The sequence below is a fragment of the Triplophysa rosa genome, linkage group LG2 (assembly GCF_024868665.1).
Source record: "Triplophysa rosa linkage group LG2, Trosa_1v2, whole genome shotgun sequence".
Classification (NCBI taxonomy): Eukaryota; Metazoa; Chordata; class Actinopteri; order Cypriniformes; family Nemacheilidae; genus Triplophysa; species Triplophysa rosa.
In genome coordinates, this window is record NC_079891.1 from 30,938,598 (window position 1) to 30,959,715 (window position 21,118).

Sequence of the window (21,118 nt, forward strand, 5' to 3'; positions counted from 1 at the left end):
CCTGTTGTGAAGAGAAGCTAGAAAGTGTTTTTGATAGGGGAAGAAAAGACCGTAGCACGCCCTTTTGATTCCTCCTCACAATGGCTGAAATCAGATAGCTGTCGCCTGAGGGCCGAGCTCGAGATGTTGCATTGTAACTCCTCAAAGACAAGAAGAATAGCTTTCCTCGCAATTATCGCCATCTCTGACGACGCGGGAACCCGTTGAGTTATGATGGTAAAGAAATCGTCCAATCACGGTCTCGTCTTGCGGCGCGGTTGCCAAGCCTTACCATGTTTGGAGGCTTCTTGGGGTTTAGGGGAAGTTTTAAAGTACACACCAGAGCGCTTAAAGGGGTAGCAGACAAAGACTGAGAACTCCGCAGGTCACTGTCTGGAAGGAAACAAAAGCCATTCCTCGTAGACGCCAGCCTGGAGGTGGACATGCTTGGAGAGACAGGGCTGGGGGAGAGGAGACTCGATAAAGCACATAGGTTCCCGCTGTAGGGGGGGTTTCTTCCTGACTGACAAGACTTTTTCTAGTGTGACAGCTATGCCTGAATCTGGTTTTAACTCTCTTTCTCTCTCTGTCTTCCGCAGGAACCCAGATGGAGATGTTCGGCCCTGGTGTTACGTCGCAGATCTCGAGGATGGAATCTACTGGAAATACTGCGATATTCCCAGCTGTCAGAGTGAGTGTTTCAGTAAAAATAAAACCGAATGAATGAAACGCACAAATTAAAGAAGGAACCAGACATGTTCCCATTAAGTTCATTATAGATGTAAAATGCAAAATGGCATAATTCTGAGCTGTCTTGGAATGGAAAATGACTGTAATTGCTCCACCAGAGATCGCAGTGTCCTGGCATGCCGAGATGCTTTTGTGATGTCTGTCATCACTTGATGGTTTTGTATTCTCCACCCAGAGAACATACACAAGTGTTTGTGAGTGTGTGAACCGGTATGCATGCACCTCAAAGAAAGTGAATAGATGGTTATTCATGCGAGTTAACTTTCATTCAGTATCATTTCAAAGATCCTCTTATGCATCCGGCAGGTGATTCTCTCCCAGGCCCATTTACTGTCCATGAAAAGTAAATTTTTTCTAGGGCTAATGTCACTTCTTTCTTTCTTTCTTTCTTTCTTTCTTTCTTTCTTTCTTTCTTTCTTTCTTTCTTTCTTTCTTTCTTTCTTTCTTTCTTTCTTTCTTTCTTTCTTTCTTTCTTTCTTTCTTTCGTATTAATGAATATGTTTTTCTGCGCTTGGCTTGAGGGCATGTGTGTGTGCATGTGTATACGAGTGCAAACTCATTTTCCTGTCAATCATATTTGTATAATCCCACTAAGCGTGTTTTCTACTGTACTGGCAGAGAAAGAGAGAGAATGTGTGTGCGTAAACTGATAGGTTGTTTAGTTTCATCTCACTTATCACTCATCACATCCCATACACAGTGTCACAGGCTGGGCCTTAACATAACATAACATAACATAACATAACATAACATAATAGCTGTATTATGCACCAGGAAACTATCAGAGTAGATCACCTTCTTAAAATTTGTGTTTTTAAAGTATCCCATGAACATATTGGGAACAATTCAATCAAAACCATTACTGTGAAGTGCAGAGCCAGTATAAGACATTATATAGTCTTAAAGGGATAGTTCACCCAAAAATAAAAACTCAGCCATCATTTATTCACCCTCGTGTTGTTTAAAACCTGTATATGACTTTTTCAGTGGTTTCATGGTTTTCGTGGTTTTGTGTCCATATAATGGAAGTCAATGGGGTACATTGTTGTTTGGTTACCAAGGTTCTTCAAAATATCTTTTGTGTTCTGCAGAAGGAAGACAGTCATACAGGTTTGAGTAAATTATGACAGAATTTTCATTTTTCAGTGTCTTAAAGAACACTTTGGATGACGAAAATAACGCTGTTTCAATGCTGGCCCTGAACACTACACAGACGTTTGATCAAAATACAACACAACATTTATAACTGAATCAAAATGTTAAACAAATATATTTAAGATTGAATTATGTATGTAAGATTTAAAAATAAAATAAATTCAAATGAAACCGGAAGGTAACATCTTGCGATGTGGTCTACACTGGCTTATTTTTATTCCTCCTTGGTCCAAATTTTCCCAACCCATATTTTCAGGTTTTTTTGCTCCCTGGATGTTTTTTGTTTGTTTGTTTAGGTATATACAGTACAATACAACATTCTTCACAACATCATGTGCGACATTCTTCACATTGTTAAATTGACCCTCCTGACACTTTTATTAGCTTTTTATTACAAGACAAATATCACTATTGCTATTACTATTTTACTACTGCTGTTACACTATTTTTAGGGATATATATATTTTTGCGCACTGTTTATGCTGCATGCTAAATCATGCATTATTTTGAGCATAAATGTGCTTTACTAAATTACTTTTACGAGCAAACTTGTTGAAGAGGTGACCTGATCCATATCTAAGTAGCAAAATTTCAGCGTATAGCTCTTTTGGGCCAATAGGTAATCACTTAAAATGATTTAAAACATCAGTGATGATACACGAGTTACACAATTGCATTCGCTGACCTATTTCACAAAAGTGCACACGTTCATCTTGATGGATGCCCCTTATTTCTGTGCCTGAAAGCCCTTCCAACAAATGCCCTTCTGGGCTGAGATTGTTCTCAAATTTAGGACAGCTTTTGTCACAGCTAGCTGTCTTCTATGTTGTGCCCACCGATGTCAGTCTGGTTTACCGTAAGTGTGTGCGTGCGCCATGCGCTTTGGTTTGTAACCCATGCGGTTGTGGCGCGTCCTAGATTCCCGTAAGTTCTCGGGGCATCGCCTGTATCAAGTACAACCCGTACTCTCCTGTTTCGGCCTGGATATCGTGGAATGGCTCTTGTGTGGCAGTGTGGAGTCCCTAAACAAGATGCCCACAATGTTGGCATTGAAAGCAGGCCGATTTGTTGGACCTTTTAGCTCCGGGGAAGCTGTTACAATGTAAAATCAGAAAGCAGCCGGGGCCATTGTAGCATCACAATTGACACGCGTACGCACACCCGAGGCTGTTGTTTCTATTTGTTACATTGTGTGAAATGATCAGCGAATAAAAGAACAGAACTTGACCCAAACACCAGCAGGCACTTGCGTGAGAGAGATTTTCTTCCTTGTTTTTAGTTTATTTATTTATTTTGTGCTTAAGGGCAGTGACCTTTCCTTGGTATGTTTTAGACTGTATTATTCTTCTAAAGTTTTTTTAAGATGTGGCGGTATGGCACTAAACCATGATTGTTTACTGCAGTGTTTGTGAAACATTGTACAAAGGTGTACCCATCCTTCTCTGTATGTCACATAAACTATAGTTATATAAAAGGCTTTACTGCATATACTGTATTATATAAATTGTATTGCCTAATCTTTTGCCATTATCATTTCAACATTAGACAATCATTTTCTAAAATGATGCACAATATCTGCCAACAGCTATCTTTGTTTAGTATGCATTTTTGTATAATTTTTTTATTTAGTTATGATGACAGCTTTACTTTGTAGCTTGTGATTTATGTACGATGTTTCTGCCTGCATAGGTCATAAGATCCAGAATTACTGTAGTCATTAAGCAGGTGGCTGATACTGTACACTTTAGATCAAGTGATGTCACTGACTCAGAATAGCTAAAAGAAGGGAAATGTTAGACAGGTTTAGCGTTCTGTCTGTAATGGAGGGGCTCAAAGCCTTAATATGTTCATTAGGAACTGCTCAAATAACACAATGTGCATAGTTGACTTTTAAAAAGGTTTTAGGCAGGGCTTTGAGGTACTGTAGAGACCTGTCTTACAGCATACCTGTGGAGATTTAAAACGTATGTGAGTGCCAAATTATTCGTCTGGTTATAACAGACAGGTGACCCAGAAAGATACAGTTGCTCTCTCTCTCTCTCTCTCTCTCTCTCTCTCTCTCTCTCTCTCTCTCTCTCTCTCTCTCTCTCTCTCCCCTCTCTCTCTCTCTCCTCTCTCTCGCCCTCTCCGCTCTCTCTCTGCTCTCTCTCTCTCTCTCTCTCTCTCTCTCTCTCTCTCTCTCTCTCCTCTCCTCTCTCTCTCTCTCTCTCTCTCTCTCTCTCTTCGTCTTCTTCTCTCCCCTCTCTCTCTCTCCCATTTCTTCTCCCCTCCTTCTCTTTTTCTTTTTTCGGTCCTCTCGTCTCCTCCTTTTCTCCCCTCTCTCGTTCTCTCTCTCTCTCGGTTCTCTCTCCTCTCTCTCTCTCTCTCTCTGTCTCATCTCTGAGAGAACCGGCTGCATTCCTCACCGTTTATTTTTGTGAAGTGAACAACACCACCTGTTAAAGGTGTATATTTACTGTTTTGTCAAGGATCATGCTCAGTTCTCAGTCACAGATGTGTTTGAATGTGGACCGCGGTTATGTTTAGATTTTATTTTGTAGGGAACATATGCGATTGGAACGCATGCGAAGCAGTTTCGCAAACTGTGCATTGCCAGTTATAATGTTGTAAATAAAGTTCAGTTTCTTGCAGAGTTCGATCGATTCGCTTAAATAAGTCGTCATTAATACATCGAAAGAAGCATTTTATGAAAAAACCACAACTCCAGGTAAAAATCTTTATCGTTCTACCTAAGAAATAATGTCACATACATCTTGGATGGTTTGAGGTTGAGTAACAGTTAATTGATCAGCCTGCTGCTCTACAGATATGACTGTAATTCTAATCCAATGCAATTTAGGTTACAAATGTTTTGCATTTTTTGCATGCAGTATTTTGGGCTCTTATTTATTCATTTCTGCATTGTGGGACCTAGTACACATGATTAAACAGTGTTGGAATTGCATAAATGGTTTTAACTGGAAAACTGACCTCATGATAGACAGACAGAACAACACATTGAATGGTTATTTTGTCTGAGTTAGTTATGCTTTATCAGTAAGGTAAAGATGTGTTTTGTTAAAAGTAGCTATTTTCTATATAAATCTCCAAATTTGATTATTAATAATTACTCATAATTCATTAAATAAGACCGCCTAAAAAGTAACGAGTAACTAGTACTCGGAGTAGTTTTTGAGAAGAGTAATTTTTACTTTAACTCAATTACTTTTTTAACACCAGTACTTTTACTTGTAATTGAGTACAATTTCAGCAATGAAACAGTACTTGTACTTAAGTACAAATTTCTAGTACTCTTTCCACCACTGTGTATACACTGTATAGACCACTTTGAAAGATGTAAACACTGGTCCAGAAGCACTTCCAGTTTCAGTCATTTTTTTTTGTTTATTTATCTTTTAAATCGCACATATATAATTAAATCTTTATGATATTTATGTATTTTACATATTAGATATTTTAGGTATTTAAGTTTTTATGTATAATATATTATTGTAATTTGTTCACACGTAAACAGGAAGTTCTTCTGGACCAGCGTTGTTGACCTCTTCCGAAGTGGTCTATATAATAATCATTTCTTTATTTACTAAATGTGAAAATTATGAATACATATATTTTTGTTATACATGAACTTAACCAAGTAATGCAGCCAATAAGACCACAGAATAAATGGAAAAACTCAGGGCGAGCTCTCATGAAGCTGAAGAGTACATTTTTACAAATTATAGGCAAAGGGTGTTTTAGTCACAGCACAAATCCCATAATTGCAGTTGTGGTATTCTATAGGTTGGATGCGTTTACTATTATTAAAAAAAATGATTGAAAAAATTGAACTGTAGTGTGTATACTGTATATTTATATATGGCATGAAATAATGACATCATATTTTTTTCATCTTTAAAAAAAGCTATTGAGGAATTGTGGCATTCACACTAATCAACTATGTACAAACCGTCACTAAATCACCAGTGTCACTAATGTGACATCTGACATACCAAAGAACAGAAAGCCAAATCACTCCTCCTTTCCCAACTCAGCAGATGCTAATAGACCATCTAATGTTTTGGGTGATCAAAGCCACATGCTATTTTCGCATGACCCTGTGCAGAGTTGAGAGACGACATCTGTAGCGCTCCTGTCATTCTTCATTCGTGCTGTTGCTGTCGTCTGCACTCCGAAAACGCTTTAATTATACTGTTTCTGTTCAGAACACCTCCCTCCATCTTTAATTAAGCCTGTGCTTGCTCCCTGAAGGTTGTGGCGATGAAAGTATTGATCTTGGACTCGTCGTAACGCGCCCTCAGGCATGAGGTGGTGAAGTGTGCCGCCCGCGAGCTTGCGCAGCGGGGCTCACGTGTCCCTCGTTTGTTCTTTGCGTGGTGTATTCCAACTCACAATGTTCAAGATGTTTGCTGACTTTGATTCTCCTCTCTCACTGTGTGAATCCCAGCTGCTAAATGTACGATAGATCCTCGGGTCATGAGCAAAGTGCAGGAAAACGCAACCAAGTTAGAAACGCCTCACTCATAAACAAAATTCCCCAAGCAGAAAACAAAAGTGTATTAATAGCTTTTTATGAAATGACCCACAACATCAACAAATTCATGTCGGTTCGATCCAGCTGTCATAACTGTAAGAAAAAATGGTAAACTGAAACGCATGGGCTAAAAAGTGTGTCTGTAATGGGGGTGGCAGCCAAAACAGGAACACAATTTATCTGAGTTAATGACAGACAAGCAGAAAAAGGGATGTTTTTGAATGATTTACCAACAATAACCAAACCTCAACTGCTTAATATAGTCATTTTATGGATGTGTTAAATTAAACTGTGAAGTGTACACTGAAAAAACGGATTTTTGCTGCTTGTCCAATTGGATTAATTTAAATAAGTTAAAGGCGGGGTGTCCGATTTCTCTTAGCCGTTGTTGATGTTCAAATCACCAAAACAAACACACCCCTACCCCCATCTTCGCTTTCGTCAGTGCTCGGCTAATGTCCGTCCCGTGCACCTTCCTGCTGATTGGCTACAAGGTTGTTTTGGTACTCGCCCCGACTCAGTTGTCTAAAGCGTAATTCGGAAATCGGTTACCCCGCCTTTAAATCAACATAATTTTTGTACAATTTTGTCACAACATGATTTTTTCATGTTCAGTTGTGTAACTTAATCCATTCATGTTGGCACTCCATAAAGGATTTGTGTTGTGTTAACATATAATTGTTGCAACTAGGCAGAAGATTTATATTTCCCAGCATGCTCTGCGTAAGGCTGCATTTTGAGAGTTATTTTCTTAATTATGTGTTGTTTTATGTGTTTTTCAGTAAAGAGAAACACGTGTTAGGGTTTAATGTTCATTTATCTTTGAGAATTAGAGGAGTTTGTTATACTTTTAAGTTTTGTGGTTACCATTGTTTAGAAAAGCGTTGCCTTTGCTTAGGTAGTGGGCGGTTACAGTTTTGAATTAGAATTTCTGTTAAGCTTGGTTAACTTCATGTCTTGTTAGAGATAAAAGAAAATATTATGTCACATTAACTAAAAACACTTATATTGAGTACGTTAAATGAAACTATGAAACGTTAACATATAAAAATCATGTTTGTTTAACAACCATAAATTCGGCAACTTGAACATAATGAAATTATGCTGAGTAAACATAACTTTATTATGTGCAACCGATGTACATACTTTTTTCATGTTAATCAGATTTTTTTTTCAGTCTTAAACTAGGTAACCGCTGGTGTTTCAAAACCATCCTCTGCCCTGATTGAACTTTATTTGGAGTAAACATTGTGTAAATGTGTCTTTTAAATGTAGAATAAATGTATTTCACATGTTGTTTATTGTTAATTAGCAGCGCAAAGGTTGTGGGTTTGATTTCCAGGTAACACACATTCTGAAAAAAGAAACTCTTACGGTTTCATTTTGTATTTTATTTTTGTAATCTTACATAGATGAACGTTTTGTTCAAACGTTTGTGCAGTGTTAAAAAACTGAAACAGGAAGTTCTTCTCAACCAGCATGTGGACAAGCATTGTTTACGTTTTCGAAGTGGTCATTGGTCAACCACTAGCAAGATGAAGAAGTTACTGTTCCTGTGAACAGTTTTAGCATTTGATTTGTCTCTATGCACATACATTGACTTCATAATATGTCCATTCCAAGTCCTATTTGCCTGCCCAATAACATTAGAGCACCCAAAAACACCCCTTATGACCAACAATACAATGACTAGGCAAAATTCTTCATCAAGTCAACATGTGTGAAACCCCTGAGGAGAAATCTGGAGCGTTATGGGAGCGCTAGATGTCGACACAATCATAAACGTGTTAATGAATTTATGTCACAGCATCAGGAGGAATGTGTCTGCTGTATGAATCACATGTTGTGAGGTATCGTGCTGTGTGTGGTTTTGTGCATGTTGAGTTCATCAGGTTGGACTGTTGTTGTCCAATCTTTTGTGGCTTTAGCAGTGTGATAAGACTTTATTAATTCAATAAGACAAGGGAAGCAGTGTGACCCTGGCTGAAAAGAGAGAGAGAGAGAGATTGAGGAAATCTCTTGGATTTCCATTGTTTTCATAACAGGCTAATAATATTTTCTATCCACTAAACCGAACCCTCACATAAACATGTCAAGATCATTAGATATTCAAAATGTTACACACTGTATAAAAAGTAAACACATCTAAATGTCCATGTTATTAGCACTAACAATCTTTAATATTTCATCTCCGTCAGATCTATCCTGGCTAAAAGTGTTTCTGGCAGCGTCTGCTGGGTGTGGCGCAGAAAAGAACTTATGAATGCATTTTGGAGAAAAAAGAAACACCCACAATCCTCTGCAAGAAAGGAGGAGAAAAAAAGGCATACCCCAGATGTCATCTGATTTATGCCTGTAATTACCTTATTTTAATAACACACAGAGAGAATGAAAGAGAGAGAGAGAGAGAGAGAGGGAGAGAGAGAGAGAGAGAGAGAGAGAGAGAGAGAGAGAGAGAGAGAGAGAGAGAGAGAGAGAGAGAGAGAGAGAGAGAGAGAGAGAGAGAGAGATAGGCCCACAGACACGCTTATCCTTGGTTCCTGCCAAGTGCGTTTGCCAAGAACTGAGGCGTTTGATGTTGTTTTGTTTGTTATCTGGGTGTTTCTTTCCTTCATCCTCTCTCTCTCTCTCTCTCTCTCTATTATGTCTGCCTCTCTGCTTCACTGGACTTGAGACATGTCTATCACACTTGCGTCACCTCCATCAGGCCCTGCAATAATGAAAGTCTGGATTTAGAAAAGCAAAGATGAGTCACTGTAGCTGTGATGATGGGCAATATAAGGCCAGGGACCCGCGTCATTGCTCTGAACGATATTCTAGCGCTCGCCCCTAAGAGATTTCAAAGCCATTTGCCGTCACTGTAGAGTTTTCGAAGGATGAGATTGAGGAACTGTACCTCTTCAGAAGAGGGCTGTCGGGATTATGTATGTACTGCTGGTCTTGTGATTCAGGGTCAGGGCTGCAAATGGAAAGGTTGCAAGAATGACAGAACAGTACTTTTCATTCACTTCCTGTTCATGTTCATGAGTCCAAATTAAACATGTTTTACTTTGTCATCACCAATAGCCATGTGTCGATGTGTTGCGCAATAGTGTTTTGAGCAACCCAAGATTGAGTTTCGCTTCGTGGTCCTTTCCAAACCCATGTTCTTATCCACCTCACCCAATACTAGGGTGCCAGGATTTTGAACTGGCTGCATCCTCTGGAGGTTGCATTTGTTGGGCGTATACGTCATCGCGGTTTATTATTTCAGGAAAGCAACGGTTACATTTCAAGGTAAGGATGAAACTACAATGATTGTCCGGGAAAAATGCCACGTATTGTCCCCCTACCCAGTATGATATCCTGTCATCTCTCCATTGTCCTATCCAATAAAAACCTATAAATGCGAAAAAAAATAACTTGTTTTACTGTCCTAATGCAGATTCCAGGTCTTATTATGAATTATATATAAGCGCACGTTATTCCATAGAAAAATAATTATCTTTGTAATGTTTAATCAAAAAATATTTTCCCACCAGAGCCGTGATTTGTTAATGTTGTCATACAGAAACAGTTTTATCTGATCATATGCCTTCATGATAGTAGATAACATGTTTTGTTTTTGTGTGATTTTTCCTCATTTTATACATTTAGTTTAGTATAGACCCCCGCATTCCCAACTGGGTGTAATTTTAGACCCAAAATCATGCCGAGAGGGCCCATAAAAACCTTTTGCGTTACCTTTTTACATGCGTGTACGTGTTGCATCTTTCCATTGTGAACGTATCTGGACTGAGGCCAGTCTGAGCGAGGCACATTACCACACGTAACGCGGTCACGTTCGCCAGCCAAGCTTGTTATAAAAACTTCGCATTCCACCTTAGACTTTGAAGTCAGTTGTTTTGCCTTTAAATCGAGGATATTTGCAGTTATTGCCCTTGTTCGGTACATCTTTACTGCGAGAGGTGCGTTCTCAAAAAGCCTTTTGAAGTTTTCGTTAACTCGAAAAACATGGCGTAGTCACACCAGCTGTGTTGTTGGGAGAGATGAGCGCTTTTTGTTCAGCGGTAGGGAGACCCAGCGTGATGAGAGGTTAAACAGAGATGAATTGGTGGTGAGGTACGATCGCTCTGTCGCAGTCTTTAATCTCCCGTGAGCCTCCGGAGGAGAGCAAAACGTTCCCCTTTAAACATCAACGCTTCTGTCATTGAAGTGGTGAAGGAGCGGTCCAGAACGTTTCTTTCTCCTTTTCCGTTCTAGGCGTCTGAGAGTAAAAAATGACTTTCTGTTTGCTTAAAGAGTACATCGGTGTTATTAGGGCTTTTGTCCGTTATAATTGCACTCAGTGTTCCATTTAATTTCCTGACAGAAAGGTCTCGCTTGTCAGACGAAATCAACTCGAACAGGCCTGTGTTTGACTTAACACACTCGTGAAGACATTGTTCTAGGTTTATGAGAGGGGAGGAACACACTCCAGTGCCAACTGTAGTGTGTTTTTGTACTTTTGATTAATGAGAGGAACAGATTGTGGATTATATTGTGTAAATTGTCTGTTTTTAGACTAAGAAAGGATTTTAGACTAAACGTCGTGTGGGTTTGAACACTTACCCCGAGGTGCCACACATTTGTTATTGCAATTTTGATGAATTCATTTAAAGCAACCTTACGGTATAATAAAAACATGATTTTCATTTTAAAAATATGGTTTATGTACTTTGTAAACATACTCTAACACCATTTATCATGCAATGTTGCCAAAATGATTAAAAAGGTGCTTGCTTTGATAAATTCATATAAAGGGGCCTTTTCTTATCCTAGTTCATTTTAAGGGTTAGCAATAAAAATGGTCGCCATTTTTTCACCCACATGTCATTCCAAACCCGTATGACTTTCTCTCTGTCACGGAACATGAGGAAATTTGAGGACTGTTAATGCTTGCTCTTTGCCATACAATGAAGTGAACGGTGACCGAGGCTTTCATTTTGCCTGACATCTCCTTTTGTGTTCCACGGTTGACAGAAAGCCACGTGGGTTTGGAACAGCATGAGGGCGAATAAACGAAGATTTCTCGTTTTAGGGAGAGCTGTCCCTTTAACACTCACTTTCTGTAGTTTTGTTTTTAACAAATCCGCACGGGATCAGTTCATATGGAGATCAACTTCACAGCGCTTGTGTTTTGACTGACTGTATAAATTTCTCTACTGTTGTAATTTCGCTGTCCATCAAACGTTTTGCATATGTTGCAACTTCAAGGATTTCTGTAAAGAAGCTGTCGGGCTGGAATTGACATCATTACAGAGCAACAGAATGTGTGTGCGTGTGTGTGGCCCGAGTCAGCCCTAGTGTGTATCTCTTTGAAAACAAAACTTTTCTTTGTATCCAGAGAGCGGAACAAGGCCTGACAAGTACTAACTTGTGTTGAGATGGATTCTTGGAGTATTCTGGAGTAGATGTCTAAGAGGCTGCATTTTAATCCTTATCACCAGTCTGCAATCAAACCTTTCACTTTCATATTTAACATTCACTGTCATTAAAACAGACACAAGCACATTCACACAAACCCAAATCACCAGTTTATTTACTTAACTTGATTTCCTTTTTGGCAAACATAAAACACAAACAATAAAATAAATACATTTCTATTGTCTATAGAAAATGAGTGGCCCCTTTTTAATATATTACGGTCCAACCAAGCTGCAAAAATAGAGAGACCACTCCAAAATTAAGTCCAGTTTTTCTAGGTATGTTTAAAAGTCCAGTGTATGAAATTCTCTGCGGCATCTAGTGGTGAGGTTGCGAATTGCAACCAACTGCTCACTCCACCGCTCACCCCTCCTTTCTGAAGCACTACGGTGGCTTACACATGACTAAGATGTCGTCACACTTTCACTTCTTTGCCGAAGGATAACGTATGTACGAAACACGCTCCATAGAGCAGTTTGTACGTTTAGAAATTAAAAAAAATTACACTGGAGCTTTAAGTAAAATATGATGATTTTGTTTCATTCTGTGAACTAGTGAAAAAAAAGTTGTTTTAACCCTAAATATAAGCATTAGTCATATGGATGCTAATAGTTAACCAACAGCACCAGACAACTCTGGGCGGCCTGGAGCAGATTGTGTCTATCATTTAGACAATTACACACACGTACAACAAAGTGACGTGGACTGACATTTTCTAGATTCCAAAACCCTCTCCTCTTTCTCTCTTTCTGACCTCCCTGTTCTCTCATCCGGAGACCTCGTTCATTTCACAATAATTAACAAACCCCCAGCACGCATCTGTGCATTCCCATACGATGAGGTTTAGTGTCATACTGTGTTCTCACACTCGCTGCGGTACGTATGTGTCCTGTTTTAATTGTAGTTCATAAAACACGTTTCCAGACGATTTACCGGCATATGGAAGTTAATGATTTGCAAGTGCGTCTGTGTTAGCAGATTTATTAGTGACCGGTGTTTCTATCCCTGGGCTTGGGCACAATGCCTCAATATTCCTGTTTTGCAACTATTTCAAAATAAACACTGTTGTTGATATTTTGAGCACGGGTGATATGAAGTTGATGTTTTTCCTCTGTCTTTTTCTCTCAGTGCCGGGGAATTTGGGCTGTTTTAAGGACAGCGGCGATCCAACACCTTTATCTGGCAGCTACCAGACCTCCAACAAACTGACTATTCAAAACTGCATCAGCTTCTGTCGCAACCAAAGATACAAGGTATGAACCTTTAGGGCTTTCTGAGGTGCCTGTTATTGTTTTCTTTGGAACTGAGATGTCGTCCTTACTTGTCCTTTCTTTTTGTTTTTATTAAGTTCATTAAATGACTTAACTCTAAAATCTATAGTTGTTTGTGATGTAATCGCCTGCATCTGCTCGCGGATGAAAGAATCGATATTGTCTGTAGTATGTTTTTCTTTCTTTTCTGACCTGGCATTAGAGAATAATGAGGTTCCTGACCATTTGTGGATTCTTGTGTTTTTTCCTTAGCTCGCCGGGATGGAATCGGGCTACGCTTGTTTCTGTGGTAACGACCTTGATTATCATCGTCACGGTGATGCCCCGAGCACAGAGTGTAACCATGTGTGTTTCGGAGACCACACCCAGCCCTGCGGTGGAGATGGTCGTGTCATAGTCTTCGACAGTAAGTTTTGGCAGCGTCTTTCTTTGCCTTTGCACAGGTCATTGATTCACAAACGAAAGAATGCTAAAGATGGTCAAATCGTGTTTTATAAGCTGAGACAGTACTAACCATGGTACTTTAAGCTACTTAATTGTAAACACATGGGCTCTGAATTCAATGACCTGATCTGGAGTCAGATCAGAAAAGGCCTTTGATACTTGATCAGGATGTCTTTTAACTCGACGATTTGGAGGTTCAAGATTTATTTTTCTGTATTTGCATACCACACACGATGCACTGCCTCACACCAGGCCTCATGTATGAAACACGAGCAGAGCCAGGTTTTATGTAAATCCTTCATAAATCCATTCTTATGTAAATTGTTGCATTGCATTGAATGTGTGTTCACAAACTATTTACATCAAAGTTTGTTGATCTCAGTTTCACGAATGAGATCATTGCTTGTGCGATTTTATAAATACATCAAATGTATAAATATATTTTATGGTTTTCAGAGTTCCCACAGTTATGGAAAACAGGGATATCCGAAGTCTGTTTTAATGTCTGATTTGTACGCGAATCATTCTTTTGAGTCAATTCACAAATCCATTATGGGCCGTTGACCCGACTCCTTGAGATCCAATGTCCTTCAATGGTTGCATTAGCTGTTTAAATAAAGTTTGGAATGATTTTCTAAAAGCAGAATTGATAGCCCTCGCTGTAAATGATTAATGAGTAAATCGGTCTTAAAGGGACAGTTTACCCCAAAATAAAAATGATTTCATCATTTATTCACCTTCTTGTCATTCCAAACGTGTATGACTTCTAAAGAACACAAAAGAAGATATTTTGAAGAATGTTGATACTGAACAACATCGGCCCCCTATTGACTTACATTGTATGGACACAAAACCACTGAGACATTTCTCAAAATATCTTCTTTTGTGTTCCACTGAAGAAAGAATCATGTACAGGTTTTGAAGGACATCGGGATGAATAAATGATGACCGATTTTTTATTTTTGAGTGACCTCTTTAATAGGAATAGTTTTAATAATCCTTATCCAGCGGTCACAAACGATTGAAAGGTCATGTAAAAGTCACAGAACAAATAAAAAAAGCATTGACTTGCAAGTTGATCAAGACCACTAGAGAGCTGAACCCATCACTCTTTTCTTACAGCTAAAGTAGGAGCCTGCGGAGGAAATTATTCGGCGTCCTCTGGAGTGATCTACTCCCCCGACTTCCCAGACAAATACCAAGCTGGCAGGGTCTGCTACTGGACCGTTCAGGTATATTCAATGCACTTAATATCTTAATGGGGAAAGACCTGCCGGAGCCAAACCGAAGCGAGGGCAGAAATACATTTTGTGGCATGCAGCCATGCACTGATATCTTGGTCATTGTGTTCTCCCAGGTTCCAGGTGCTTCAGTCATTCTGTTCAACTTCACCTTCTTCAATATCGTGGATCAGACCGATATGGTGGAACTGCTGGATGGATACTCCAATCAAGTGATGGCGCGATTCGACGGGCGTAATCCACCAAGGGACATCGTGAACGTCACTGCAGACTTCGTCATTTTGTACTTTTACTCAGACAGGACGAACGAAGCACAAGGCTTTTCTGTTCTTTATCATGGTGAGGATATGTACGCATACTTTAACTTTGTAACTTTTGGCTGTTCACAGGATGTGCACTTTTTTTATTGGCAACACTGGTAACTTTCATTAATAAGGCATTAACTTTGAAGCATTATATAATGCCTACCAGATCATAATTTATTGCACAATGAAATATGAATATGCACTGGGGTCTAAAAGGCTGAAACCACATCGAAATGCTGGGATTCAACATGTTCTTTGGAACGTTCTCAAGTCTAATTATTTAATAGCATGGATCATCAGGATTTGGACAAACGGGTGTTCATGCCAGTGCAGGCACATGCTGTTATAAAAGCAAAAGAGGGACATGCCAAACTACAAAGAAATTCTAAAATACTTCATGTTATTTTATTATTCTCAAATATAATGTTTATATGTTATAACATAATGATAATATAATTTGCACGTTATATTATATGGTAAATTTCTAAATAGAACCTTGGGCTAAAATAAAAGGGATTGACCTCATCTACGAAGTTACGCAAAACACTCAAATTTATGCAAATCAAGTGTCCTGATGTTGTTTTCGGGCAATGAAACTAGAAGCCCTTTATAATGAAGTGCAGCATGTGGTGAAAGTGGTTTACATCTGCGGGTGCAACCTGATGCTTTGACTTCATGTCATCTTTGCACCTGCACCCCCAGTGGCTTATGGGTAATGTAAAGAACATTTACCTGTGGGTAAAGAAAGAGGAACCGAGAGAGAATGAGATAAAGCAATACTGTTTACCTGAGAAAAGTAGTTTTAGTGTATATACTTTCCACCAATTACAGTTGTTTGGAAAAATGCAGTTTTAATACAATTCTAAAGATGAATTTGATTATTGCCGCGGCCTGTCAGTAAGCAATTCCTTTTCATAGTCTTTATAATCAGAATATATCGAAATGCATCAAAATATAGCACATCGTATTAATATGTATGAGATTTACATAGTCAGAAGCGAATATGGGCAAATATTGATATGCTAAATAGGTTTCTGGCTGTTGTATTGCACTTGGCACGCTCTGAACCGTTTTGTCAGATCTATACGATTGTAAGACACGCTGTCACTTTCTGTTTTGTGGTTTTGGGAGGCAGAGTTCACTAACCACAATCTGGGGAGGAATAAAGCAGAATGAAAAGTATGAAATGGAAAAAAAAATTGCTGAAAGAAAAGGTCAGCGAAACAAATTGACTTTCACCATCCGCTGAGCTTCCCCCCCCGCAGGCAAAGTTTGATTCAAACGCCACATACTGCCGTTAAATCTGTCTGCGTTTCGTGATGTTATTTCGAAAGAGGTGAAAAATCTTCCACTGAGATGTTCAGAGGTGCTTAAGCACAGACGATGGTTGGAACAAAAGAGATGGTATGTGTTTTAAATGAGTACAAAACCTCAGAATTGGCAAGGAATTGGATGCAGTTTTGTACTTTGATGTATGATGTATTAACAAATTTGACAGACGCACACAACTTTCCTACAATGTATCACATCACCTTTTAGGTGACATATAACACAATTCACCCAACAATGCACATCCAGTCACTATTTGTCATCTTTGTGTCATGCCAAACCTGCAAGACTTCTTTCAAGTCTCAGATCAATACATATATCAGGTGTATTGCTGTTTTCTGCCTAGGTTTCCCACATCACAGCAAATTAACTAAACTTTCCTCTTCACAGCTTTCAGAAACCAAGAGGATGATGATGGTGATGAAGGGCACATCAGCACAGTGACGCCCCACACTGGAAGCACCACAGCGAAATCCAATACCAGTCAGAGCGAAAAATCCTCCCTCCTCTACTACGTAATCACATCAAGTCCTGCAAACATGCCAGGTCAGTGGCATGGATCGAGTCGGACCACGGGCCACAGCACCAGTATGTGTCCAGTTCTTTTCATTACGCCTCACCTACCCCAAGCTTACTCTTCGTCTTTGCTTATTTCTTATACTAGGTATCATTATCAACATGACACGGCCTGTGATTTGCTGCATACTCAGTCAATAGGACCTGTAATAAAATTTGACAGAAGTAATCATATAGTTTCTAATAAAATACTGTAGTTAATACTAGGGCTGGGTAACATAGCTAACAAAAAATATATCTCTCAATTTTTTTCAGCATTTTGATGATATGAGATATTTGTTTCTCAAAATATATTGGTTTGCATGTATTTGGTTTACAGCGGTACATTAATCAATACTTCCCTTACTAAAAAAGCACTTTATTCAAGTGTGCTATTAGTATCCTTATTTTTAACAAAAATAAATAAATAAAAAAGAAAGTATTCTTTTAGTCTGCTTTTTATGCACTTCTCAGAAAAGTTGAAGTATGTTTGGTCTATACATGTACTCAATCATTTGATAAACGTTTAATGAAGTATTCAAGTTTATATAACAAATTAACAAGTCAGCTTTGGGGTGGAACAGCTTAGACTAGTCATTTGCTGAGAGTCTATGCCAAACTGTACTTTCATAAACTCAAAAATGTGCTATAAGCATTGAACCCGTAAACTATTAATAGGCCTACCTATAAGTTCACTAGTATGTAGCCACTAGTACTGCTTAGTAAACTTACAGTATACTTACTATACTATTAGAATACTAGAATAATCGGAGAAACACAATTTCCCGAAACAAGCCGTTAAGTAGAAATAAAATAAATTTAGGAAACAGTCTGTTAATATTATATTATTTTATATTAGTAATATTTCTATTTATAATATAAAATAGCATAAGAGAGATTTATCTTCATTGTTCTAATGTCACAACATTTGTATTAACGAGTCTGTATTAGTTTGACAGTCAGTAATAAACTCTTTGTTTTACAGTGTGGACCATATATGCATTGGCTGCCCTGCTAACGCTAACAGTCATAGCCATGATAGCTAAGCTGCTACTGCATCTTACCGTAAAGTAAGTACACAAATTACAAAACAACTCATTTATTTTTGGAAGTTTAGATTAGATTTTGGGATAAAAAGTAAAAAAGCAAATGTGCAGCTGCTAACGCTAGCTTAGCTCACTTAAAAAAAGAATAACGTAATAGCACATGAACAGTACGACGGATTACACATGATTTGCACTTTTATCCGCGTGTGGATTGATTTATTACCCCCATTTTAATGTTAAGGGATGTTCGCTGCACAGATTTGCATAAGATTTGTTTTATACAAGGTGGAATTGTAGCGTGCATAAAAGTTGTATTTGAATATACTTGATTTAACCTCCCCACCTTTCCTTGTTTTTTTATCTTTCCCCTCCGCCTAATTTTCTTTCATTCTCAGATCTCCGTCCATCCCGTCAATCAGCGGTTCGGATTCGTGCGCGCAGAGCGCCGCATCTGAACCTTGGATCATCTTCTACAGGCCTTCAACCATCTCTCTGTTTAAGAAGAAACTCAAGAACCACCACGGAGACCTCAGCCCTCTCGTGGGAAACTAACCTCAATAACCATTACGGCTGCTACGTACTAGCCCCATGTAATGAATGCACACACTGTACGCAATGCTGGTCTACGGGAGCTTGCGGTCCCTGACTAACCTAAAATAACCACCGCAATGCCCGGTCAAAAGGTTGATGGATTGTTCGCAAAGGAACTTGGCAGCTAAAACGGACTGCTCAGACTGAGCTTGATGCCGATGCGTTGACTCTCAATTTGCATCTCAGCCAATCACACATGCGTGACAGGTGCACACTTAAACCGAGTGATTTGATTAGCAAAGGAATGAGATGTTTGGTTTCCGTTGCCATGGTAGAGCAACGAATCAACAACGGACTCGTAACTTTCGGGTGTTTCGCAGCATTTCACAGACCCCTGATAAGCGTCTCAAATAAAGGCTGAGACTCCCCTCGGACCACACTGACAGACAAAACCACTTCTATAGCCAATAAAATGCCACTGTGCCCAACCAGCCCCTCTGGAGGAGAGATCCGATCCCCTTCCAGACGCATTATAACCTCTTATGTAGGTCATCTCTTGTTGAGGAGGACAGAACTCCTTTTACCAGGGTGAAAGAGCTGCCTGTACCAGCAGAGGATTGATGTCACAAACATGTTTAAGACGAAATGATTTTGATCTTTGACGATTGAAAAAAGGTCCCGAGAGAGATGCAGCGTAGACGGACGTCTGAGCACCAAAGCCTGCGATCGCTACAAGTTCAAATGGAGCTGTAGTTAAGAAATCCTGATGGACCTCTCCTACTGTCTTTTGGTATTTTTGCTGCGTGTCGGGTTTTGATCTTTCTGCCTTTAAGTGCCTTTAGGACTGAGAAAAACCCTTTTTTGTGTGTGTCTCTTCTATGCTGTCACAATGTCTGGATGATGTAAACAAGCATTGATCCTTCAGAGCTTTGAATTGCAAATGAGAATAAGCACTGGGGATTTTCACCAGATAAAATGTAGTCCTGTGGGTGTCATTGGACCATATTATTCCAGTCAGGTTGAGCAAGAGACGCATTGTGACGAACGTTGTGTAATTCTGTGTGGGAACGATCAAACGTCATTTCATTTTTCTGTCCAACAAAGACGGCGCTGAAATTCTTCCGAAACAATTGCTCTTTCTCCCCGTTTAGCTTACAGAGTTTTGAAGCACTTTTCCCGTCGGCCAAAAGTCAAGCGGATCGCTTCAGTGCCAGTGTGAGGCCGTTCTTACAAGGTGCAGGGTGGCACTCAGTTAAAAGCACCTGCGCGGGCATCAGTCACAGGTCAAGATGTGGGTTGACATTAGGGCTTCTTACAAAAGAACTGTTTCGACAGTTTTTACTCGATGTGCTCATTGTTACTTTCATTTTAGAGATGTTGTGAAAGCCTTTTATTTCAATGTCCGGTTGGGTACGTTCTGTAACTAAACAGACAGGAAATGGGCGATCGACAATACAAAAATGTTGTGGGTATGCCATTATTACTGCACTTGCCAACTAAACAAGTTATAGGGACAGCGCACCTAAAATGAAAATGTTGTTTCAAACACGTATGCGGTTAACCCCAAAATAGTCCGTATGTCCTCAGTCCAAAAATGATTATTTCCATATAAACATGACACAAAATTTGAGTGAAATGTCCCTTAAATCACAAATTACAGAATCACCACATTATGCACTTTAACTTATTACTGAAGTACTTATCTTGTGTAATGTTTTATGAGCAACCAAAAGCATTTTTTTAAAGTTTGTACAAAGATTATATTTCAGCATATCCCACTTGCATCTTTAAAAAAAAACTAAATTGTGAAATACTGTATAACAAAAACCAGTAATAAGACCTCAGTTGAGCAAGCCGCACACCCAACGTGTCCTGTTCTTCCTCAATCCAAGTGTGTTTGGCTGACCTGATGCTGTATTTGGGTTGTGTTCTCATATGCACTCTGTGTTAATTACGGCATACATACTTCATAACCAAAGTTCTGCAGTGCCCAGGGCTGCCCATGCATAATAATGTCACCATTCGCAGTGGGAGAGAGACAGAGACGGGCTGTCAAAGAAGAGAGACAAACCTAAAGTGACATGAGAAATCTAACAAGGTCATCTATGTCTGGAAAGCCTGGTGAATAATACAGAATCCAGGCATCCTTAAATATAGCAAGGCCTGAATGCTTAAGCACTTTTTGCAGTGGAAAAAAAGTGTCAAATCTATTTGTGGTTTATCAGAACGTCTTTCCTGCAGAGAAACCAAGACAGTTTTGGGGTGAGAATACTTGTAATAAAAAGATGTTGTTTTCATGGAATTGTAAATAAAATAGTGAGAATTTTAATTTATACCATAAATTATTGTTACTTTGGATGTAAAATGGGATATATTCTATCTTTTGTATAAGTACCTTTGTAGTTTTTATTTAATGTGTTCCGAGTGCAAAAAAATAAATGTGCATGTTTCTAATGCTGGTCGTGTCTGCTTTGTTTTCAATAAATTGTCACTATTGCCAGTTTTAATCGTGAAAACAAGAAATGATTTTAGA

General features: G+C 39.0%; 1 protein-coding gene across 2 annotated transcripts; it reads left to right on the forward strand.

Moving 5' to 3' along the window:
* The first annotated feature begins 444 nt into the window (after positions 1 to 444).
* Positions 445 to 21,043, forward strand: LOC130548543 (kremen protein 1-like). Of its 2 annotated transcripts, none has more exons than XM_057325391.1 (8): positions 445 to 670; positions 12,992 to 13,116; positions 13,387 to 13,540; positions 14,701 to 14,810; positions 14,936 to 15,158; positions 16,844 to 16,999; positions 17,994 to 18,078; positions 18,450 to 21,043. In XM_057325391.1, the coding sequence occupies exons 1-8, from the start codon at positions 532 to 534 to the stop codon at positions 18,604 to 18,606; spliced, it is 1,149 nt and encodes a 382-aa protein (XP_057181374.1). In that variant the 5' UTR covers positions 445 to 531; the 3' UTR covers positions 18,607 to 21,043. The 2 variants fall into 2 exon arrangements, with proteins under 2 accessions (XP_057181374.1, XP_057181366.1); XM_057325383.1 differs by having other exon boundaries at positions 449 to 670; positions 16,844 to 17,041.
* Positions 21,044 to 21,118: the final 75 nt, after the last annotated feature.